Source organism: Drosophila elegans, unplaced genomic scaffold (assembly GCF_018152505.1).
Source record: "Drosophila elegans isolate 14027-0461.03 unplaced genomic scaffold, ASM1815250v1 contig_208, whole genome shotgun sequence".
Lineage (NCBI taxonomy): Eukaryota > Metazoa > Arthropoda > Insecta > Diptera > Drosophilidae > Drosophila > Drosophila elegans.
The window spans coordinates 8,499,959-8,526,041 of NW_024545578.1; the positions used below are offsets into that span (position 1 = coordinate 8,499,959).

General features: G+C 41.6%; 1 protein-coding gene across 2 annotated transcripts; it reads left to right on the forward strand.

The window, feature by feature from the left end:
- The first annotated feature begins 402 nt into the window (after positions 1-402).
- LOC108146848 (homeobox protein caupolican) lies at positions 403-17,968 on the forward strand. 2 transcript variants are annotated; one of them, XM_017273054.2, is made up of 5 exons: positions 403-770; positions 3,274-3,777; positions 12,783-12,889; positions 14,988-15,286; positions 15,889-17,968. In XM_017273054.2, the coding sequence occupies exons 1-5, from the start codon at positions 729-731 to the stop codon at positions 16,860-16,862; spliced, it is 1,926 nt and encodes a 641-aa protein (XP_017128543.1). In that variant the 5' UTR covers positions 403-728; the 3' UTR covers positions 16,863-17,968. The 2 variants fall into 2 exon arrangements, with proteins under 2 accessions (XP_017128543.1, XP_017128542.1); XM_017273053.2 differs by lacking the exon at positions 403-770 and adding an exon at positions 2,374-2,759.
- Positions 17,969-26,083: the final 8,115 nt, after the last annotated feature.

Genomic DNA, 26,083 nt, shown 5'->3' on the forward strand with positions numbered 1-26,083 from the left:
CTGTGTGTGTTGCCTGCGCTGTTTTTCGATTGTCGGTTGTCGTGTAATTCCCATTTGTCGTACACTTTGTAGTTGCTCAAGAAACTCATGTTAGTCTACTTTTGACTGTTACGCAGATTGTTCGTATCGTTCGTGTCCGCCGCAGTGGCTGTGTGAAAATAATAATACCGCTGTGCTCTCTGCCCGCCGCTCGCCGCAATCGTTCTGCGAGCTGGATTCTCAATTCACAACTCACAGCTCGAACTCGGAATCGGATCCAGATTCAGATACAGACCGGCCCGCCTCAGATCCATATTCATTCGTGCTTCGCCTGTTCGACCTCGCATCCTCCGGATAGCTCCTCCAATCTGCAATCTCCAATCTCCGATCCGAGCCGATCCGATCCAATTCAATCCGTAACCCCCGTCGGATTTACACGGATTAACGGTGCCCCTTTAGTAGCGCCTGCTGTTGGCCGGCTGACAACGACAAATGGCCAGCTCCTTTTCGCCGTCGGCAAGTGCAAAATAGTGAAAAAAATTAAAAACAAAAAAAAAAACAACTATAAAAAACTATACTCCCAAGCCGGATTTAACTCAAAATCACCATTGAAAAACAAACTAGCTCCGATCAATCACAGATCACTTTCGGATTACACATATTTCGGTTAAGTGCGCGCGAGACCATCGGTGCATCGTAACTTTAAGATTTGCTTTATAGTTTTAGTTAAAAGCAAAAATTAATATTAAATGACAGTGCACAGTAATGAAACCGGTATCTGTTTAGTAATGGTGCGTATTTCAAATTGTTTTCAATTTCACTATTTGTAAGACGTAAGATGGCTTGTTAATGGCCAAGTTTAGCATTTTGATAGTGGCAATTTGGCCAACCCGTTTGCCGATCGCGAAACCCACTCTACGATCATCACAAGTAAATCAAGCAAACACATGTACAAGAGCACAAACAGCGGGATTTTGCTGTGTTCGTAATGCCCTAACATTTTGATTTGGCAAACGGAAGACATGGGTTTTAAAAATAAAACAGATCAAAATGTTCGGATCGATGTCTGCCAAATGCGTTGAAAATGTCAGGACCACAAGTGTGCTACATTAGCTGAACACACGAAAAACTGGCTGCCAATTCGGAAAATCTCTTTTATCTATGTCTTTGGTTGTTAACCAAGCCGGCAAGGTCACATCGTACTTTTCTCAGAAATAGAGTGCAAAGCCAATAAGATTCTAGACTTGTTTCCTCCCTTCTGGCCATAATAATACCCTCTGTTTTTTGGCCCTCTGGTAATCCGATCCACTGGCAAATATGCCCAGTTAATATTGCCTCCCAAAAATATAATCACTTACACTCGACACTTGAGCGTGTATACACACTCGATCGCTGAGTGCAAGAGGCAACTTGTGGCGCAACACTAAAGCTGAAACAGAATATCAGAAAATATTAAATGCTGTTTAAACAAACATGCCCTGAGTGACATGAATGGCTGTCATTCTATACATTATATTCCACAATGGCTACCCGAATATAATTTTAGTCCCCGCTTTGATTATTATGGTAGTGCAGATACATTGCCTGCAGCTAGATAGTCGATAATCATCGGCGGCTGATTCAAAGAGCCAGCTGATAAGAAAGCGTATAGTGGATCCATCCATCCGTCCATCCAGCAAACACCGGGAATTAATTTTTAATCGCATAGGGCCACTTGAGTTGTCACTTGATGAAAGCACGAGACGCAACAGCAACAGCAACAGCAACAGCAACAGCAACACCGAATCCCAACAGCAACACATTGCGGCGGTATCAATCACGACCGATACAACATGCAGCACTGTGACCGCCGGCCTGCGATAAAAATCGTATCTTACGCCTCGGATCATTTGTAAAATGTTAAACGGGAAGAGCGGCCCCAAGAAGTGGAGAAGTTAACCAAAGAGGCAGCGATAAACAAACCTAAAACTTGTTTGTCCCCCCCGTTGTCGCATGTGCAAATGTGTACGTTGCTCTTGTCCAGTGTTGTTGCTGTTGCACTGCTGTTGCACTGCTGTTGCTGTTGCAGTTGACTAAAAGTGTTGACAAAAGTGCGCGATAGGCTTATGTGCACACACAAATACACAGAGTATACTATATAGAGCCCCGATCCAGGCAGTCATTGGACAACTTACAATCAAATTGCTCTTAGGACGTTGCCGTTAACGTTGCTGGTTGACGATGTTGCTAGTTGTCGATGCAGTTGTTGCTGTTGCTGTTGCTTTTGCCGCTGTCGTCGTTGGCAGCAATCGGCTGTGTAATTTAAATCAATGTTGTCAATCGAAAACATGATTTGTTGGTAATGGCGGCCCCACTTTGAAGATCAACCAGGGGAAAGGGGTTTGGGATTGGGTATGGGTATGGGTAGTATGGATAGTATTGGGTATGGGATCGGGAAAGCGGAGTTGGGGGAAAGTGTTTCGTTTCGTTTCGTTTTATTGACTGAGACAGCGGTTCGGGATCCCTGTTCTGGGGCTCCGAGTTTCCGAGGTTCTGAAGGGCCCGTGGACAGCCCGCAACCCACTGAAGAGACGCGCTTATCGCGCTGATAAGGGGCAACGTTTTTAATTAAGTTTTAGTGCCAGCTGGTAGCACGGTACAGTAGACCGTCTATGTAGCTTTTTATCCATCGCAAGAAGCAGCTCTTTAATGGGCCGCCATAAACTTGAGAAATGGATTGGAGAAGATCAAAGTCGTACAACCAAATTTATGAAATACCTATCAGGAATGGGAAAATTTTGGTAAAGCATCGTTTCAAAGTAGTTTCGTTTTGGGATTAGTGCTTAAAAATTTTTTATTTGGGCAGAGCTCTTGTTATTAAGTCCATATTTATTGTATTTTAACGAATTTATGTTTATTTTCTTTGTATTTCATTGGTGACATTTTCTCAATCAATTCATCCCTTGTTTTTTACATTTAATATTCTACATTTATACCTCAAGCTTAACTTTTTTTTTTTAATTCTTTTTTTAATTTTCAAACTTAAAATTCTATTAGTTGATTTTGAATTCGACTAGTTGAATCATGATTAAGACAATTTCACACTTGCATTTATGAGTTGAATTTATAGTTTCTTATGCTAACAATATCTTATTCAAACCTCTATCTTTTTGCAAAGGCTACCATCATCCTGCTTCAAAAAATAACAAAAAAGTAGATATAAAGTGAAAGGAAGACAGGAACTTAGTAAAAATCTCTATATATATTTTAATCCCACAATTAATTAACTATTTTGTCACTTAATGCAATTTACAGAATGCCGTTTCAACTCACCTTGCCACCTCGTCGCCCAACACGCCTCCAACCAACGCTCCGCAGAGTCCGCCCTCGACGCTGCCCACGCTCGCCTGTCCCGCCGCCCAGCCGCTGAGTGCACCCGGAATCGCCGGGCCAGGCCACAGTGGCATGGTAACCTCGACGGTGCCGCCGGGCGCCCGTTCCACCTCGCCGTGCGGTCCGTCCGCCGGCATGCCCGCTCTCTCGCTGGTGGGCGCCCCGCCCCCCGGGCCGCACTCCTCCGGCCCCGGAGGGGCACCGGCGCCCGGGGCGGGCAACCCGCCCAACCGCTGCTGTGATACGGGCCGCACCATCTACACGGATCCCGTGAGCGGCCAGACGATCTGCTCCTGCCAGTACGACATGCTCAACTACCAGCGACTAGCCGCCGCCGGAGGAGTCCCGCTCGGCGTCTATCCGGAGGGCATGTCCGCCTACCTCTCCGGCATCGCAGCGGACCAGCCGCCGTTCTACGCCAATCCGGTAAGTGAACTCAGTCATGAAAAATATCTGAAATTGGGGAGACATAGGACCTACACTTAGGAAAAACCATGAACCATAATATCATTATTCAATATCATTCAAATTGTTCAGTTATAAAAGCAAAAAGGTGAAATGATCTAAACGTTAGTTAAAATATTGTAAAGCTTAATCCTTTTTAGAATAGATCTGATATTATAAATCATAATGAAACTTTTTAGTTATTTTGATATTTAATAACATAAATTGTGTTGCAAAACTATTACAAAATATTACAAAAATAAGTAGTAGTGGGTATCTAAAGTGATTCAAAATTTATTAGCTTCGAATGAGGATTCTCATGCCAGAAAAAATAACATATCTCTGAAGAAAAAATGTTAACTTCAAGCGAGTTGTTCAATTATAGCTATCTCATAACTAAGAAATTTCAGACTTTTTAAAATTTACTGAAATTTTGGTTTTAGAACTATTTTGATTTCTGTGCATAAAAGCCTGTTCATAAGTCATATGCCCCGAACAATGGCGCAATAAATTTGTGAATTTGTCGAGTCGAGGAGCGGGAGACCACCATCGAAGTTGAAGCTGAAGTTGAAGTCGCGTCGTCATTTGATCGTGTACCGTACCGTGTCCCTGTGCCGTCTATGCTTCCGAACTTGTGCTTGTGCTGGCCTACAGCAGAGCCTCGCTTGGAGCGATTTGTCAGGCGTGGGGGCCACAGGTCCCCAGGTTTGCAGTACTACGCCTGACCTTTCGTTCGCCCCAGTGATATTTCAAGTCACATTATTGTGCAGGCGAGACCGCAGAGTTGCGAAATATTGTTGGCTTAACTCGATCTGCAAGTCTTTTCGGGGGATCGGAATCCCTACGAACTGCTGCACTGCTGCACTGCCGCACTGTCCGAATTTATGGACAATGGACTGTGGCACGTCTTGGTTTGGTCACCACATGTCCGGCGCTTCGCCGTCGGCCCTTTGTTCGCTTCGCATTGCTTCTAATAGCATCATGTAATTTGCCTTTGTTTGCCAACAATTCTATTTGGACACAATGTTCTCGGGGACCACATGCGGAGCCCAAGGATTGGACACCCAGTGGTTTGGTTTGCTTTGGATTGAGTTTGGGCATGTGTTCGGTTCGGGCGAAAATTTAGGTGGAACCGGGGAAATTGCATTCACCAGTCAATCGAACTAAAAACAATGTTTTGACCCGTTTCCTTGTCTGCGTTGTCTTATAAAATGTTTTTGAGAAAATTTACCCGGAATGGGAAAAATGTAATTTAATGTGTATCTTATTTTTAATTGTCTGTAAAATTGCTAAGAGGAGTGTAATTGAATGGGGTGAAAACAATTACAAAAAAAGGTCACTGATTAATGTGTTTTTCTTAAACTACTGAGGAATTGTAGAGGAATTGGTCTTTAAAATATTTGTGGCTTAGAAAACAAAGATTACTATTTTATACATATTGACAAACTGAGAACATATGTTTAAATCCCCAGTTCTCTTTAATTTAATTCCTAAAATCAAACAAAAAATGTCATTTAAACTGACATAGGTATTTACTTCAAATTAAATGTTCAAATTTGTCTCCGAATCGTTGGACAATTTCGGTTCTCCTTTATGAAGGTCTCCTTCTACCGACCGCTGATTCCCTAACAGCGCCCATTAAATATGATCCGATAAAATGTCGCATTCAAAAGTGAACACATAAATTTATTTGCTTACAAGCCAAAAAGAAAAAAGTCTTAAAAGCTGACGGCACTCGGGGCAAAAGAAACAGAAGCAGAACTCGAAAAGAGCTGACGACTGTGAAATTGAAACTGAGAGTTTAATGAATGGCCCGTTGAGTATTTAGAATGCCACTACTGGAGCTGGAGATGTATGTAGATATATGAGGTGGAATACGAATCGGGAAATGGCTTGGTCTGCATAGTTGCTGTGACTAAACACACGCACACTCACACACTCGGTGGGTGAAAACAATATTTGCTGATCTCTGTGAACGAACGAACGCTAATGTGTGATTAAGTGTTATCGCCGCCAAGTGATTTAAGTGCAATCTCGCTGTCCACCATTGGTGTTTCGCGTAATCAAACACAAGCCCAATAAAATATATATTGTATATTTAAAACGAAATTAGCATTTGAACTGGTTTACTTCGAGGGAATAATGTGATAAAATTAGAGAACCGGTAGCTGTATAAATTTAGCCAATGTGCCCAAACAAATTATGAAAGTCGCAACGAAAAGCATCGATCAGAGATCGATCGGAGCACTCTATATAGAGTATATATGTATGTTTTATCCGCCCGCTGACACAGCAATTTAGTACGATGTGATTGAAGTGTCATATGGGCACGGGGCACTTGAGATCACGGAGGATTTACGGCTCAGTATTGATGGCAGCGTTTAAAAGACAAAACAGGTCGGGTCGTGGCATCTGCTAAATAAATCATCCAGGGTCGTAATTAGTCACTTCAGCCGCCGGCGCTAAACTGGAGCGATTTCTCTTTGTATCTGTATCTATGTGCCTTCACAGCCGTATAGATATACATGTAGATACAGCCTAGTTGTAAAAGTGTCTGCTCAATGCGGTGGATTCATTACTTTGACACGAGCTGTCAAGCGGCTGTCAGTTTGCCGCAGCGCGGGAATATATATCCCGCTCCCAAAAACTCCGTCTCCAACTACGAAAATGTGACTCCGCTTGGAAGGTGGATGACTTGATGACTGGATGACGATGACGACTCCTGTGGATGAGATGGTGCACCGCGGCGGCATCGCTGTCATTTCAAATGGCACAAGATACATTTGAAGAGCGCCGCCCGCTAACAAATAGGCCGAGCCCAGGCCGCGCCCGGTGTTTTTCCCTGCCTCGCTCTCTTTTCCGCTTTTCCTTTTTCCTTATGCCCGGCATTCCCCGTTTTCCATCTCGTGTTTTCGGGGGGCGTCGACGGCCGCTGCCGCCTCGTACCTTATTAATAAATTTGTCAACACGCAAGTGACAGCCTGTCAGCCTGTCCGCCCTCAGTTCATCCCATTGCGATCCATTCATCCGTTTATCTGTTTATCCTTAAGTCCGAAATTGACTTCGACCTCGTCGCATATGTTGCATCCTGCACTCGCTGCTCACTGACACTCGGAGAAATTAATTTTGTTAATTGCCGAATGTCGGCATTAATTTAAAATGGGTCTTTTGTTGGGTTCATTTAGCGGGGAAATTTTTTGTGGAATTTTCAATGCGACAAAAGAAATTCAAAATTTATCAATCTATTTAATAGGAAACAGAGTATGCTTAATGTGCTTCAAAAATAGTTCAATTATATTGAAAGCAAATTAGGTACAACAAACTGGAAGTGAACTTATATTATAAAGCTATAAAAATTACAAGTCAACAAAGAAAAATTTAGAGAATGGACTTAGTGTTGAAGCCATTCACAAACTTTTCCCTGATTAATTTAAAGCAAAATAATGACTTCTATATTCCTCATATTTTGAGCAGCTTGTGATATACCATATTTAGTGATTTTAAATCAATAAACATATTCAGGATTATTATTTCACCTAATCTAAAGTAAATTTAAAAGTCACAGGAAATCTTACCTATATTCAACTAAAATAATGAACAAATTAAAACTTGGCTTAAGCCAACATTTTTGTTGGTATATTTTAAGTGAAGTAACTTTCAAAGTCTAATGAGGGTCCTCCGAGTTACACTTAAACTTTTCCTACGCAATAAAAAGTAGCCTGGAGTCTGAAGCCTTCAACCCGAATGCGAACACACACGCCGCCCTGGAAAACAGGGCGGATGGGTGTTTTTAGACACTTGACGCTGGGCAAGTAGCCAAAATGGTATATTGACTTTTCCCCAGTTTAAGTGCCGCAACATCATCAACGACAACAATGCAAGCATGAAATTTCACACTCGACAACATAGTCGCACTGGGTTTTCCACCCAACAAAAGGCTGGCTGACTAGATGGCTGCCTGACTGGATGGCTGGCTCAAATGTGCGGTATAAGCTCATATCCTGTGGGAGTCACAAAAACTTTTGCCCCCGGCAAGTTTTCTACAAAATGTAGCAGAAAGCAACTACAAATCGGACCACTCTCCTTCGCACTGGAACCGAAAAAGGGCCCCACTCCAGATATCACACTCTGGCATTATACAGAAGTATAGTAGAGAAAACAACCCCGAGATATGGCCACTCGTACAGCCTCCCGACCACGAACTCCCGATCCTGGAACATCCTGCTCTGCTCTGCTCTGTTTTGCTCCTTGGAACCTTGGCTACAGCTACATGCACTGATTTGTCAACTTTTGAAAATGTCGAAGTGTTGTCGTGTTGTTTTGGGGGTTGCTTTTCTAATGGCAAGGTGACGGGTGAGTGGGTGAGTGGGTGATACTTAGGGGTCGGGGGTTTGGGGGTTGTGTAGATTGTGTAGGTTGTGTGCCAAAGTACTAAATACATTTACGGCTCGCACCAATCTCATTGTTGTTGCCGTAAGTGTTGTGGAAAGTTTTTGTGTTGCTGCCGTTGTTGTTTGGCTTTTTGGCAAAGTTGAAAATGTTCGTTAACAGTAAATTTTGCACTTTTATATGGGTGGCAAAGGAAAAGGAAGCCCTCCCTCCGCCTTGGTGTTTGTGTGTTGGGCTGTGTGTGTGTGTGTGACGGCCTGAATGGCCGCCCTGCCTACAACAAACAAATTAGCAGTCATGGCAACGCATACGAACAACGTACAAACAAACAGGCAACACGACCAGCAACAACAGCAACATCAACACCAACAACAGCGACCTCAGTGGAACAACTTTATAAGCGAGTTGTGAAAAAAAAGTGTCATCGGGAGTTGGGAGCTCCAGTTTTGAAAGGGGAAGAAAGCAAGGCTCCACAGGAAAAAAATGTTATTTCAAAAAAACACTTTTTTTACACATTTAAATTTATGTTTAGCCTCAAGAAAAGGTATACAAAAATATATTTACTTTTTGGTTTCAAAATTATAATTTATTTCTGATGAATCTAAGAAAACATATTTAAAATTTCATAAGAAATAACATTGTGTAGGAAATTCACAATTTCATAAATTACGATTCCGCCTAGCACAAACTGTAATAAAAAAAATACAACAAATCTAATATTAACATAGAAAATATTAAAAATACCTATTGACAATATTTGCTAAACATTTTTTTATTAACTCTTAAACGGAAAATAAACAGTTTTATTAATTTAATTTTTAAATTTAAAGAAACTGCTTGTTATCAGTGTAGATTAGCTCTCCTAGGACAGAACGCATTCTTTGGCGCGACTCAAACTCCGTGCTGTCGTCAATTTCAATTTCAATTTCGATTCCGACTCCAATTCGGAATACGAATCCGATTCCAATTCCGATTCCATTCATTCTTCGCTGTACAGGCGGGAATGCGGCGGGCAAACGTGCGTTTATTTTTAAATCGAAGCAGCAATTAATTAACTCGACCCGTCATTACGCGCATCGCTCAAATCGTGGCGCATCAGGGCGACAGACCACAGGAGCCGGAGGCCCCTCGGATCCCCCCTTTTGCCCAGAAACCAACCATATAATCCCCAGGCATTGCCCATTGACGTTTGGCGTGAAGGGAACACAGTCGCAGAATTTCCTTGGTAATGAAGACAAAGTCCCATTTTAATTTGAATTATTTAATTTGCCCGCAGACAGGAGATGGGTTGGGGATTGGGGATCTGAGAACTGGGAACTGAGAACCGGGATCCGGCAAACCGCACTTCCCGATGCGTGAAACGACGCACTCCGGTTGTTAAGATCCAGCGGATCAGACATCTAACCACTTGAGGTCTTGCGGCCAACAGTGGTCACTCATTCATTTTCGTCCGGTGGACGGAGGAAAAGTTTCTCGTACATTTTCTACTCATATTCGGACTTTTGCTTACAATTTCCTTACCAAATATTTGCTTTGTCTGAGGGGAGATGATTAATGATAAAATGTTAACAGGCTTATTATAAGAGCTTATTACGAGGTTTTGTGGTGTATTTTATTGCAGGCGAAGTTAATTATTATTATTAGCCAATTACAAACTATACTTTAATTTAGAATATATTTATAATATTCTAAATATTATAATTTAATAGGCTGAACTCTCAACCAACCATTGCAACTATTTGCCCATTTCGGCAAAAATATTTTAAGAAATTGCTAGGCAATTGCAAAAATCTTTCCCAGTTCGCTGATGGTGGTCACATTGGGGGCATTTAATGCCCAAGTACACAATTTACAAACCGTAGGAACAAGCTCTAGTGCCAAAACTACAAACATTTTGCAAATGCATAAACATTGTTGCGGAAGAACAAGCTATCGGCAATATGCGATCTGCGCTACAGCGCTTTTACAATTGCAGTTGTCGTCGCCAGTGGTAATGCAATATTTAACTCGAAAACGGGTTGCATCTGTGCGGTGGCTGTAGATGTTGCTGCTGTTGCTGCTGCTCCTGCTGCCGCATCGCAGTATTGGTAATAATAAACGCAGACGCAAACATGTCGAATGTTGTTAATATTAACCACCGCCAGCGCAAATCCCGGCACGGGTGCGTTTTCCACCAGAGAATCGGTCTGTACTAGCAACCAGCTACTGTTGCTCCGTGGAGATGCTTTCCTGGTAGCCGGCAACAATTTATTATATGCGCTTTGCCCGCATCGACATCATGGCCTACACGCACTCGCTGCCAAACACGCACGACACAGATTCGGATTTGGGTTCGAAGTCGGGATCCTATCCCCAATCCCCATTCCCACTCCCATTCCCAATCCCAACTTTTGGCCAATTCCCGTGATAGCCGGGCGTGATTATTGTAAAGGTTGTAAAACGTAAACCGGTTTCGGTCGAGCTCTCGGTTCGGAGCTTCCATTGAGAAATAGGAGCAGCCTGTTGTAATTTAATATAGTCTGTCCCAAAACACTGTCCATGTTCGGCTAACTGACTTCTGCGATGGCAAGGAGTCACAGTCTTTCACTCCACTCAGAAAACAATAATCCTGTACTCTGCAATTTAAATACAAAAAAACTTTACAACATTTGAGTTCAAAAAAATTGCCTTTTATATAAACTGGTTCTACAAAATCCAAAGCAATATTTTGCCTTCAATCAATTAATTTCTAATTTCTAATTAAATTAAACATCTCATTAAATTTATTGAAAAAAATTAAATTAAACAAGAGCCAACGGGCATATAACATAAACTTTAACCTGACTTACTGACATTAAAAATAAATTTTTCCCTAATTATTAATCAATATGCAAAGGGGAAGAAAATACTTTAAAGTTATAGAGAAAAAGGGAAGGGGTTCGTTGGTGAAACATTTGTAATCGTAACCCACGGAAATGTGAAAGGGAATTCAGTACTTAATATTCAAAATATGATTATTATTATTTTTCCGAGTGTCGTACCTGTCAAAGGGCCTTGGCCCTGGAGTTAACCTGGCCCTCGAGATCTTTGGCTGTTGCTTTTGCTGTTTATCAGTCTATCGCCGCTGTACTCGCACTCACCACATGCTGCGCAAACGAGTCTTCTCCAGGGGCAGGAGGAACCTTTTGGCCAGACCGAGACCCATACCCATACCCAAACTCTTACTCTTACTCCTACTCCGAGTCGATGGTCGATGGTCGGCGATAGCGATGTTGCAACAGCAACAGCAACAGCAACAGCAACGGCAACATTTTCGTGTTGGCGACATAAAAATATTTCCGCTTTGCCAGCAATCTGGCCAGACAGACGCTCGTCGCGACACCGAGACAATAGATTTTGGGACCTGCATCCGAGTGTCCTGCACTCGTAGTCGTACTCGTAGTCGTCCTGCGGTGCCATGTAGATCGGTATCGGGCTCGTTCTCATTGATTTCGCATCTTGTTTTCGTACCCCCGCTGTTATTCGGCTGGCGACTATTTGCAACTTGCTTGTCATAACTGCGGCTGGAGTTCGCAGTGACGAACATGCCTCCAATTTCGGGTATATACTGTATATAGTAGTGCCATAAAGTGATCTTAGTGGAATCAGAATCAGAATCGGCAGCTGCCTCTGTCGCTCCGTCATTATCGCCTTAACAGCTGGCAAATGTCGCAGCGAGTTGCGACAAGAGGCGCAGATAATTGTCGTGTTAAACTTAATCAGCGCTCTATATTACACGCCAGTCCCACGCCTATCAGTGCCAAAGTCTGTGTTCCTAAATGTTCTCTGTGATTCCTATCAACCGCCTAATGGCGAAATGTGCATGTACTAGCACTGCGATTAAGGAGCCAATCTCCGACAACTTCCAGCGCAGTGCAGACGCGAGCTTTTTGCTCCTAAAGTCACTGCCAGCGTCACGACATGCCCACATGCTCGCCTGATGCTGATGCTGGTCAGATTGTTGCTAGCTTATCACTAAAACTGCGGCACAGTGAGGCCTAAATGTGGTTTAATAAATTACTTAGTTTATAGAATAACGAGAAAGTTTTCAGTTGTTAAATCGACCATAATTCAGGCTTTTACATTTCCATCGACAAAAGTTTCTTTAATTGTTTTATTGTCAGAATATTTACTTATTGTTTGTATTAAATAAAAATTCTTTTTAACATAAACTTTATTTCCAAAAAAAAATATATTTATTCTTGTAAAAAATCTTTAATAGCGCCATAAATTTGTCAAGCTTTGTTTGTTTATTTTTTAATCATTCCAAGGCACATTTTTCCCTTAAGTTTTTATAGCTTCAAATGAAATTGCCGAATTAAATACACAATCATTTTTTTGTCAGCACATACACACACTGTGCTCTGTTTTCTCTGATAACAAGCCATACATTGACTCAAAAATAATTCAAAGATGTCTTAATGATTTGTTTTACATGACTTTTAATAATTTTGGTTCAAGGTCTGGCCCGTTGCTCTCGGGTTCAAGCTAAATTCGGACATACGTCTGGAAATTAGTCTAAAATTAAAATGACAAAACAACTAACGAAAATGTTTGTGTTATCTGTGTGTTTATTTCAGGCTGGCATCGATCTGAAGGAGAACCTGGTGGCCGGAGCATCGCCCTGGCCATATCCATCGATGTATCACCCATACGACGCGGCCTTCGCCGGCTATCCGTTCAACAGGTGAGGATTAGTCATAATAGTACAATAGTTTGGCAGAAAGTGCGAGTATCTGAATCCGACAGATACTTCCCCATGACCATTACCATACCCATTTCCATTCCCATTCCCGTTCCCAATCGATAAACCCCGATGGTGGTCCGCTGAAAGGCGTCGATCGGAACGTGAGTGGGATTGGGATGGGTATTGGGATTGGTATCGGAATTGGGATTGAGGTGCTGCAGGTGCGTGCAGCACCTGCATTTAAATGCCAGATTGGAAAAGTGCGTTCGAATAGTAAAAGTCCGGCATATTGGCACGCAGGCGCAGTGGCATTCGAATTTTGAATTCGAATTCGTATTTCCCCGCACCCGTCGGCAATTTATTCGCTTGTAATTGATCGTTTGCACGTCGGCGGGCTGCTTCCGCCGATCGCAGCGAAGCGCACCTCCAAAACCAAAGCCAAAGCCCCAAAGGCCCAACCAAAAAAACCACAAACACTGCAGTGGCCAAAGTGACATAAATTTCCAAACACAAACACAATTGCCGGTTAAACAATCGACAACATCCCGTCACGTCACCTCACGTTTCGGACAGGTACAACGTTGGGCCCATTGTTTCCCCTGTAATTGACACTCATAACAAAATTTGATAGTTGACTCATGCGGCTACTGTTGATATCGATGCGTTGCCTTGTTGCGTTGTCTATCGACCAGCCATATTCACCATAAATCAATTTTGAGTTATTTCGCCGTGACGTGCTGGCTGCGAGCTGTTGGCGAATTCGATTCAAAATTCAGGAGGAATACCAGGGGCCCCACCTTTAATTTTCGCCCACAGCAGCATTACCAACTTGGGGGCGGCGTTGTCGTTGTTGTCGTCACCAATCATTTACAGCGCTGATAGGAAAATTAAAAAAATGTATTCAGCTGTCAGGTGATCAAAGGCAGAGTGCCTGTCTGCGCAGGTGTTTCGCACTCGGCGACACTTTGCATTCAAACTTAAATTAATTAATGCAGCGGACGCAGCAGAGTCGTTCTTCTATAGCATCCAGTTGACATCGTTGTCATCCTCTTCTCTCCATCCATTTCGCACGGGATGGGATGGTATGGGATCGCATCGGATCGGGCAGCTGTCTGAAAACTACAAATGAGACAGCTACACATGTATGCGATGCGATGCGATGGCTCTGTCTCTCCCCCGTCGCTGTTTTGCATTTCAGACACTGCGAAAAAAAAGTCACAGCGTTTTACAACTATTGGTAATCCTCCTAAATGCTCGTTTAAATCGTACTTGATTTGATTTAAATAATTCTGTACCCCAATATTAGAGTACACTTTCGGAAAAAATATTTAAGATATTATAAACCATTGAAAATGTCTGAAATACTTGAACAAAACAAGTTGGGAATTATAGAGACCTAAAAGAAAAACTCGTGGTTCTAAAACTAAATATTGGTTTAGAACTTAATTTCAATAAACATCATACTTTGAAATGACTATTTAACTGGTGACTTAAACAGTTACGAAACATACAAATTAAACAATTGATTGAACAGAACTTAATCCCTCAGTGTATTAAAGCATTCTGGCATATATGTACCCCCGGTCGCGATGTATATATACCAATATACTAAAAACGTTCATGTTAACTGCCCACAAAAAGCGATAAAGGACAGTTGTCGTCCGCGGAGGCATGCGGCCACATTCGACCATCGACCATTGACCATCGATGGCACAGTGGGATGGGGAGCAATGTGTCAGACCGCAAACTGCACGGGCATAAATGTTCTGGGCCCATGCAAATGCGTTTATGATGAACAAATTTAATGCAGAACAAAGCCGCCCGCCCACCGTCGGCTGGGCCAACACAAGTTGGCCAGTTTAACAAATTGCAACAATTGTTTCGGTGCCCGGTCGGCGCATATTTAAAGAACTCCAAACGACCTGGCAACAGCTGGGTCGGTCTGCATTCCATTCCGGCCTTAATCACCTGCTGGCAATTCGGGGAATGGTCGTTGGGTTTTCTTGTTCCTTATTCCTTATCGCGCAAATGATGTCCACATCCGCACCAGAACCCCCTCTAATTTGGCCTTTTCTCCTCTCGTTTCTTGCTATTCCAGCTACGGCATGGATTTGAACGGTGCCAGGAGGAAGAACGCCACCCGCGAGACCACCTCCACACTGAAGGCCTGGCTGAACGAGCACAAGAAGAACCCGTACCCCACCAAGGGCGAGAAAATAATGCTGGCCATTATCACCAAGATGACGCTGACGCAGGTGTCCACGTGGTTCGCCAACGCGAGAAGAAGACTGAAAAAGGAAAACAAGATGACCTGGGAGCCCAGGAATCGCGTCGACGACGACGATGCCAATATCGACGATGACGACGACAAGAACACGGAGGACAATGATCTGCTAGGTAAGAGATGGTTTTTGTTATTTTAAATTTATAGAAAGCTAGTTTATCAATTTTACACAGAACACAAAATTTGAATAGAACTATATTTTTTGATACTTGCCATATCAATTTGAATAGAATTGAGAGACAAAGCAAAAAATAACCTTATTTAATATCAAGTTTCACATTATTCAATGTTAAAAATAATACGTGTTTGTTGATCCGTGAATATCAAATTGATACTGACAATAATTTTTCTATGTAATTATTAGAAATCTTTTCTCTGATAAAACTAAAAGTAGATAACTGTAAGAGTAAATGTGTTACACAGAGTTTGATAAAAAAAAAATGCGCTGACAAAATCAAACAAAATATTCAAAAAATATAAATAAAGGGTACATTTTTGTTTAAATGTTTTCGATATTTTTCTCAAAAAGCCCTTGTAAGTAGGCAACAATATGCCTAGAAAGGAATTTAGATAGCGAGATCTTATAGACCAAGCATTCCGAAACCGCATTATGTTATGTTTATGTTTTATTTTAAAGTTGTGTAAACAATTAAAATATTTGTGTTTACCCTTAATTTTGTTCTAATTTGGTCACCTCTTTTCCTACTCCTTGCAGATGCCAAGGACTCCGGCGTGGGTTCCACGGACGACAAGGACCGATCGGGTCGCCTGGGCGACATGATGGCCGACCGTCCGGGCGAGAGCAACAACAGCGAGTGGTCCGAGTCGCGGCCGGGCTCGCCGAACGGATCGCCAGACCTGTACGACCGGCCCGGCAGCATGCCGCCGGGCGCGCACCCCCTCTTCCACCCCGCCGCCCTGCACCACCACTTCCGGCCGCCGGCGGGCTCGCCGCCGGACATCGCCGCCTACCACCACCACCAGCAGCAGCTGCTGCAGCAGCACCAGCAGGCGCAGCAGAACTCGCTGCAGACGGCGGTGGGGGGCACGGCGAAGCCGAGGATCTGGTCGCTGGCCGACATGGCCTCCAAGGACAGCAAGGACTCGAGCTCGGGACCCAAGGACAGTCTCGTCGAGCTACCGCCTGCGCATCCCGGCTTCTACGGCCATCCCGGCCAGCAGCCCTCGCCGGGCAAGATCCTATCCCCGCTGGCCGCGAGGATCCCCAACTATTCGCCCTACGTCCGACCGGATTTGTATAGAGGCTTCTACGGACCAGCTGCGGCGCACTTGAGCGCCCCCACGCAGGAGTTCCTCGAGCATCAGCGCACCTTCGGAGCCAGCTTGGCGGCCCACAATGGCCCACTCGGCATGAATCCGCTGCTCTGGAAGGCGGCTGTTTCGGGCGCGGCCAATGGACCCCACTTTGCGCCGCTCAGCCTGACGACCTCGGGCGGATCGGGCGGCCAGCAGCAGGTACCGCCGCCGCCCGTGGCCTCGCCCTCCGCCTCCAGTTCGTCGTCGTCCATGGGCTGTGACGTGGTGCACATACCCACCAGCAGCGGACAGTCGGCGGCACAGCACATGATGGGACCAATCTCCAGCAACTCCACCGCCTCGTCCTCCAGCTCGCACTCCGGCAAGATATCGCCGGGCGTGAATGTGACCTCGCTGAGTGCAAAGCCATGACATCCATCGGCCTGTTCTCCGGACCCGGACCCGATTCCGGCGGCCACCGTGGCCTCGCCCATCTCCGCCTTCCGCTCGCTGATCGCCTTCCGGGAGCAGCAGAAGCTGACCCTCCTGCGGCCGTAGTCACCTCCAGTTTCGATGACGCCTTCGAGGCGCGGGCTTGAAAGGTATAATTACACTTTCGGACAATAATTTACAATGTGATTATTCGGTATTTTGATTAACGCCGCTTATACCAAATAGCAAGCAAAAACAAATGCAGCGGTTCCTTTTGGCATTGGGCCCCCAACAACAAAATAACACAAGAAAACCAATTAAATTCGAGAAACAACAAGGATAAAATTAAAAATTGAAAAGAGTAAAGCGAAAAGCGAAAAGAGAAAAAAATACCCAACCGCTGCCCCAGACGTTGTGCAATTTTGTGGAGAAGATAATCCAAAAACCATTTGAAGATACGTTAATTTAATTACATACAACTTATGCAATCAGAGCTTATAGGATGTAAATTGGAAGATATATAGCAGGGCGACATCAATGAATACATACATACCCGACGACCACAAACACTAACATAACCGCGATGATGGCAGATCCGAAACGAAACACCCACTAAATTATAGAAGCACAATTCCTGGCAGCTAGGTCCACTTCTGTATCCCGTATCCCATCTGTAGTTATTTTTCTTTAGCCTTCGATTTGAGTTCGTAGCTAGGAGGACCCGAAACATATCAACCCAAGTCTGCTGGAAAACCCCCCAATTAAATTCCCCCTCCTTCCCCAAACCGAATGAGAGCCCAAACCCAAGCCAAATGTACACGAGCAATCATTGATTTAGCTGTTATTGTTTTTATCGTCTTAAGTTACCAATTTGTTCCTGTCGTTTATAAATTTAATTTATTTTACTTCGTATGTACCATAATTTTCTACGTGTGTAATTATTTCCTAAACTAGAGATCCATGTATTGCTGTACTTTATGCACAAGTTGTAAGTATGTAAGCTCGCGTAATTGTAGCGCCCTAAGCGTAGTGTAAATTAGTAAAACTGTATATACTTATAATAAAAGAACGATAATGAGACACATTAAACAAAAGCCACAATTATTGGTATAAATAAAAACGAAGGGTGTTTGTTTATTTATTGGGAAAACTATTTCTTAACAGGTTAAAAACAAGTCAATGCAATTTTAAAATTTGTCATTGTTGTCTGATTTTCTTAGACCTTTTTTAAGTAAAAAAACACAATCCTACTTTTCGTCAGTTATAAAGATGTCTAGACTGATTTTAATGGAACAGCTTACCAATACTTTTTACTTTCTTTTTTCCATATCAAATAAATCCGAGACAAAAATAGACCAAGCTAAACAAAAATTTGAAGTTTCCATTAAAAAATACTTTTGATGAGGTTTTTGTTTGCTACCAATCACCACTATGTTCGTAAGTGAAAGAAAATACGCTATAGCCGAAAACAAAAAAATAGAATTAAAAAGTGCAAACAACAGCTATAACAATTAATCGAAGAATATAAAACACAAAAACAAAGAGGTGTTAATAAATTGGAACACAAATGAGAACCGACGGTTCGTTTCATTTCCTTTCGAGTAAGTATAGTATACTGTCTTATTTTTATTGGTTAATCATAGGCAGTCCCATGTGGTGATTTAAGGGCTTGCGATGGTGTACGATAAACAGAAAAACAAAAAAGCAATATTTTGCTATAAACGTGTTTTCCTGTGTCGCTGACCGGAAACGCATTCGCCGACATAAACAGAACAAGAGCAAAGTGAGCAGAAAACTTATGAATGGAGGTAACAAAAGGCGGTATATGCCAGTGGAGTTAATGGAGTGAGCCAGAGGTTAATAAACCTTACAAGTTATTTATGGTCTTCCATTATCGACTATCGAAGCTCGAATTGCTCTGGCTCATCCATGGTTAAGTGAGATTTAGCTTTAGAGATGAGGTATCCTTTTATTATCAAAAAGGAAATAACAATAAGGTAAATAAACTGTGTTTTGCAACGAGTTAAATTTATGCAATATTTAATAATAATTTCACTATAATTTTATGATCTTCAATAAATAAAAACCTTTAAACTTCTTTTATATATTAAGATAAATCCCTAAAATTAAAATTGAAACATGAGTAGTATATAATAAAATATTGCATGCATTCAATTTAATTGAAAACAATTTGTATACCCATATTACTTACTTCTTCAACTCAAAAGCCACAAAACTTTGATAACCTCGTGTTCCGAACATATTCAAACACATTAATTTAGTTGTTAAACAAATATGAATCGAGAGACCATTTATGAACACTGCATTCCTGATTGGCCTGCAGTAGAATTGCCTTTTGGCTCACGTGAAGGCCGTTTTTATAGATCCGACTCAATACGAGTAGCGTAATCTGGGCTATTGAATGGGAAAAAAACCAGTAGCACACAAAAGCGCTACCCGAATTTTAAGCTGACATCTGTTTTTATGGAGTAGATTATTAATTCACGCGTACAGCGCTTTGTTGGCTGCATTGTGGCGTCGGACAAAAGCCTTACTCAAAAGTATCAAATCCATATTGTCAGCGCCGTTAAGACTCAATAGTCATTGGAAATTGGAACGGATTTCGGTTGTCAGCTTAAATCAATCGTGTATCTTCTTATAGTTTCAGAGGCGGAATGATTTAATTATTGTAGAGCGGTGAGCATAATTTCCATCACAAAAAAACAAACTTTCTTCTCAACAAATTGTTTATTCTCAGCCAGCTTAGGGAAATTCCAATGTTATTGGTTGTGTCTCCATTTGGACCCCGCATCTTTAATCGGTTTACAGCATTCTCAAAGCCCAGATCAATGGGCAGAGTATATATACCCACGTTTTTATTGAGAAACTGTCGACATTCGAAAAGTCACGGCCTTTATGCTTGGCCAGCTTAAGCGTGTTTTCTATTGTTTACCTAAATTTGTTTAAACTTACACTTACTCTGGGGAACGGAATGCTGATCATATAGAAATAAGTAAGTATTCCGGACAAGGTTTAATAACTATGTTTGGATAATGAAAATGCAGTTTATAAATATTATTTGCAGAACTTGAATAAAATTATAGGTGTCTGCCTGAAGTCTCACCTGAAACGATGATATTTTCCAAACCTGAGCGAAATCCACAATTATGCTAATTTCAGCAGACACACTTAACATAAGAACATGTGTTTCGAGCATTTAGCACATTGCCTTTTTACCTTTGCGCACTACCATGATATCTGACCGAAGATTCTCGGCTTGATCCCAGAAAGAGCTGAGCTGGCAAACAAATAAAATGATAATAACATGTTATTATGCAGACAACGATCACACTGGAAACTAAAACAATGATGGGACTAAAACAGAGTGCAGCAGACGGTTGTTCGGACTTTTTCCAGTCGATAGGTGATGTGCAGCTTTCGAGAAGAAGTAAAACCCACATTTCCGTATTTAACCATGTGGAACTGCGATCCCAAAACATGTCCAGGTCTCTCAACCAAAGACAGTTCATTGTTTTTCGAAATTAAATTTGCCAACATCTCTCAATCAAACGTGGATGTGTATGTTTTGCACCGAAAAGGAGAGTGATAAATAAATTAGCCAACCAAATTGTACGAATAACTAATTTTAGGTCGGCAAAAACAATTAGCCCCAACTGTTGAGATGATTTATTCCTTTCGGAGGCGCATAACTACAAAGTAGTTTTTATCAGGAAATCCCATTTGTTTTACACAACGGGGGAACGAGTATGTCACCTTTGCGGCATGGTAATTATAATGCACTCTTTCAACAATTATTTCGTTAATGCTGTCACAAATATTGTGACACGTGGCCATATCCCAACACTTCAGCGGCCTTCCCTTTGATTTAAACTGTATTTTTGCAGAAAATTAAGAGATCAAAGCGTTTCCTGACATATGCAAGCTGACTCTTATTTACCTCAGATACATTCACACATCTGTAGCTAAAGTGTGTTCTATATACACAAATACAGAAATATAGAAGGCTGGAAAATCATTCAAATGAAGGGGGGAATAAGTAAAAAACACCAACACCAAAATTCATTATTTAAGGTGCTTCAAAACTTTTAAAAAAATACAAAAATTTCAAAATTTTAATTTCGCAAAATAGAGTATTTGGGTTTAAAAATATTAGGCTGAAAATATTTATTTTCAGATTTATTACTCAATTCAACCTTTGAAACAATTATTTCTTCGACTGCATGGAATAAGCAGGACAACATTTTGTCAGAAAATTGACAAACAGCTCCCACAGTACAGCCTCCGCGGGAGAAGTGTAACCGGGGGAGGAGATCGCCTGATCGTCTGAACAACATGAGCTCTTGTTTACTCGCATGTGGGTGGAGTGCCAGTGCCTGGTGGTTTGGCTTGGTTTGGTTTGGTTTGGTTTGGGTTTTGATGGTGATTGTGGTGCTGATGGTACTCGTAGTCGTACTCGTACTCGTTCCAGTGGTTCCAGCTAGCAAGGAGTCCAGGTTCATTCAACGACTGCCACATTTCAATGGCAACCGAGATCGCTGTCGCAGATACGACAATTCGGATGTTCCTTATTGCATGTCGTGATTGCGTCAGCTTGTCTCCAGTTGTGCCTCATGTTGCTTCTCCGGCCAATGCGAAAAATTAAGCGGCAACCAATCATTGTTGTGTATAATGCTCGACCGAATGTTCAAATTGAAAAGTTGTAAATTATCGTGCACCACCATCGGAATCGGTTTATTCCAATTAAATTTAAGTCCTATGCGGTGACAGTCCATCGTGACCCTTTGAAGCCCACATTTTCCTGGTTGACTTCACACTTAGATTTAAGTTTTATTCAAGATTTCTTTGTAATAGCTACTATTTATTTTTTGTGAATTAAGAAAAGCTTTAAGGCTTTTCCTTTATGGTATTTTTACACTCTTTTATAACAATTTTAACACGCTTTTATAATATTTTTACACTTTTAATAAAATAAAAATATTTTTAAAATATGGTTTTGTCAAAATCACAAAATCTCTAATTTTAAAGACTTATTTCAACGTTGAATAGATTGATATGAAATCAAGCACACAGTGAGCAATATCTTAATGTTCAGGATAGTCACAGTGCTTCTATTTAAACTTTTTTTTTAAAAGCCTGCACTAATAGTAATAATACTATCTTGTTAAGCTAATTTACTTTGCTGTAAGCCTTAAATATACATTTTCTTGCGCTTGCAGTGCCAAATAACAATCTCTTGCTGATTCGTTTATATTTAAAGTTAATTGAAAGACACCTTTTGTGGCCAGCACATTTGATTAGGCCATGTTCGGATGAACACTTTGGAGCACATGGACGCGATAGTTGGGATAGCAAATTGTTTTACGCTCAAATAAGTGGTACATGCGGCTACAAGTTCCTCATGGGGATTTGAGCTGTTGTCAGCGTGATCGCGCCACATGAACACGATGGTTCTGTTGATGTGGATGATCTTAATCAGTATCACAGAAGGCATCCTCTGGCCTCGCTAAGTGGATGCATACCCATATCATCGCATTGTCGTTCTCGGATCGCGGTTTTATTTTGTGGGCATTCGAGGGGCAATCGGTGGGCAGTCGGGGGAATCCAAGGGATCCGTCGAGGTGTGCGTCAGATGCTTAATTTAAATTACCCGAGGGGCGGGACGAGCGTTCTGCGATCTGCGATCTGTGAGCAGCACAGCAGAGCACAGCACAGCATGAGTAGCTGCGATTTGACACCTCGACTGACAGCTGGAATTGGGGAAAATTATTGAGCGCACTCGAACACAAGGGGCGCCCATTAGATGACTCGCCCGTAAAAACAGAGCGTCCCTGTGTTAAAGACCTGTGTCTTGTCTTGGCACAGTTGGAAGTAGGAACTTGGAACTTCAATGTTGTGAACAGGAGAGCAGAGCCCCAGTCCACAGACCACTAATTTATTCCACATAAATTAGGCGTATAATTAAAATGTTTATATTGCAGGCTGCAACGCTAGCTAGCTGCTAACTGCTTCCACAAAGAGATAATCAAATATTTTGTAACTCAATCCGCCCATCATTTCAAGGCGGGAGTACCACATCTCAATTGCCTGAAACTCAAGCTTTTTAATTATTATTATGCGCACACACACACACACAAAGTCGTTTTGGCTTTTATAAATATCTCGTTAATCGGCAAACGGAGGTTTTTTCGTTCGTTGGTCCATCAGCAAGTACATACATATATAACCATTAATAATTTCGGAATCATGTCTTTTGTCGCCAAAACATTTACCGCATCGAAATGAACATAAAACTGTCATATATTTGATGACTTTATATTTATGAAGGCCAAAAATGTTGATCGCCAGAAAAACCAGTTGTCTTTACGATTTCGAATTATGATGAATTCATATTCCCTGCGACGAGGACGAGAACGAGGAGTCCCAGAAAATATGAACGTCGGACTGTCGGGAACACACAAGCGGTACGTGCTTTACATTTGAAATGATGTCAAGTCAGGCGCACTAATTGATCGCTTTCGAGCGTGGAATCCTTGGTCTGAGTTTGAAGATCGAGTCGGGAATCGCGATGTTTGGACCTGTGCCCATGTCCCATGTCTCTTGTCAAAGAACTAGATTACCGCGTCCTGCTGTCCAAAGATGCGAACATCCAAACATCCCGACTTTTGTCCTCCGATTGCCCATCACTGCCTGTCCGGGAGTAATTTTTGACGGTCCGCGCTCCACATTTCCCGATACTCCACATCCCATTCCCATTCTTATTCCCATTCACTTAAGATTTATTAATTTATGTTACTTTCGGTCTGGTCCTCTTAAGCCTCCTCATGCTCATAATAACGATGTCGCTGGCGGGACAGAAAGTCAACACACACAGGAAAAAACAAACAAACAAAATATGAACAATAAAACACGAGTAGAAACATCCAAATTCGAACGTATGAGAATATTTATTGTCTTCCACCAAAGTACAACTTGTACAAATGTATATGAATTCCATTGTTTTAAATTATAAACGAGTTCTTCTAAATGAATTGGTATAAATATGAGCATCTGACAGAATGGCTTGTTAATGCTTGTTGGGGGGCAAAAAAAATACAGACCATTAAGTATCTTTATCTTGCCTGGAAAATCTCAGTTTGTCTCTTTAATAAAGAAAAATGATCCTATTTAATTCTAATGGCATCTGCTTGCTTAATTCTGTTTCTTTTTTGCAAACATTTATTTAAACAAAGTTGATTTAAAAGCATTTCTTTTGGATTGAAAAATATAATATTGTAAGAGGTAAGAAAGATATCCTGTTTAATTAAAAAATGATACATGTTAAATAGAATATTTATGTTTTGAAAACACCACCTAAGCACGATCAGAAAATACTTTTACCCGGCAAAGAAACACAAATCACAGCCTGTTCAAAAAAGAAAAAAAATGACATGCGGCAAACGTTTTCGCTGAGCACTCAAATTGATAGGGTAATGTCAACACCGCTGTTGTCGTTGCTTACCGCTTACCGCCATACCGCTCACCTGTACCGCTTACCGCTGGATGGGCTAGGACGTCTCTGGTTTCCAGTCTGGCCCTGGTCCCGTTCGCTGTCGCCGAAATCCGAGATTGCTGACCAGCGGATTTGGCCTTCTGCTTTCTGCTGCTGGCTTACACCGAATTCCGGTACATTTTCTCGGAACACATTTTTCCCAAGCATTTTTGCAAAACGCTACACGCGGACTCTCCCCTCTCAAATTATTTATACTTTTTATACTGTTTCGGAATACCTCAATTTGGGCGAATAATAATGCTATCAGGTGGAATAAAATATGGACGTCTTACAGCGGTAATATTATTGCTTCCTGCAGGAATTGAATTTGTGATGAGGTTAGGAGGTGTTAAAGTGCGGTAAACGCGGGAGAACATGCCCAGAATTCGAAAGTACAATACACGGGATGATGATCAATAATGCGCATTGTGTGAATGGGTTTCACACAACCCCATCACCAACGCCATCACCATCACCACACTATGTATATGTATGAGTGGAGTTCTTGAGAAAGTGCGAGAGGCACTTATGATTACTTTGATTATGCTGGGCCCTAGCCATTTGTAGCACGTGCTGCTGTCACAATCAATTTTATTCCCCTTTCTCCGGCGTGCTGTAAAGTTTTAACACTGTTCTACATTGATTACGAAAACAGTGGATGGGTGGTGGCAGCTTCTTAACCCCAGAGTTATGCTGCCTCTATGATTTGAAAACGGACCGGCAAAACACACATAGGCATGCACGGAGAAAAAATATATTATAAAGCTTACAATTACCTATTTGATTTGATTTGCTTTAGTAATTATGATAGATATTTTGTACTATCTAGAATTTTAAAATGAATATTCTATACAACTTTTAAACTTTCAAACGAAAATAATACTAGCTTTGTTTTAAAAAAAATTTTTTAATTACAACTATTTAAACTATTTAAATACAGCTATTTAAAATTATTCAAAAAAATTATAAAACAATTTATTACAAAAATGTATTGTAGTTTGATCCTTAATTTTAACATGTATAAAAAGAAAAAATTTAATTTTAAATTTCTTTTACATTTAAAAAACTTACTCATAAAACCAGAATCTCCAAGAAAAAGAGAATAAATGTTTTGAGAGTGCCCAGAAAGCTGAATTTGTAAGAGAAGAAATTACAATTACAATATATTATTATAATATATGTTTCCTTAGGCTTTCTTCCAGTGTAAAGCATACTAAACGCATACACTTGTGCAGATGTGTAAAGGATTGTTTGAATCGTTGTAGCCACGCTTTCGGGGAAATGTCGAAGCGAAACAATCTGCTACATTGTGTAAAATGTTCAGACAACCGCCATCCGCTGCTTGCGTCAGGGAAATCTACGGAACACGCCCCTCAAAAGCGCTCCAAACAGCCAAACAACCAAACAGGCAAACATCCAAACATTGTCGTGTCGTCGACAAAAACAGAAAACGGCGACTGAAACAGCAAGCGAACAATGTCGACAAGCGAAAGGCCCGCAACTGGAGGCCCAGAAATAAATGGCTTAAAACTGTAATGATTATTGACGCTCTTTATGTTTTAATAATGTGTCAGAGAAATATATTTTAAGGGTTAAATGGCCCACCCACGTCACAAGCACTCGTCGCGTTTTGTGCAATAAAACTTTGAAATTCGTTTTAAAATGTCGCCGG

What these genes read in the sequence shown, in the direction of transcription:
- LOC108146848 (XM_017273053.2), top strand. Translation starts at nt 2,691, where the DNA reads ATGGATTGGAGAAGATCAAAGTCGTACAACCAAATTTATGAAATACCT. An exon ending in TCAGGAATGGGAAAATTTTG is followed by an intron (nt 2,760 to 3,273) that starts GTAAAGCATCGT and finishes TGCAATTTACAG; the next exon opens with AATGCCGTTTCAACTCACCT. An exon ending in GCCGGCTATCCGTTCAACAG is followed by an intron (nt 12,890 to 14,987) that starts GTGAGGATTAGT and finishes TTGCTATTCCAG; the next exon opens with CTACGGCATGGATTTGAACG.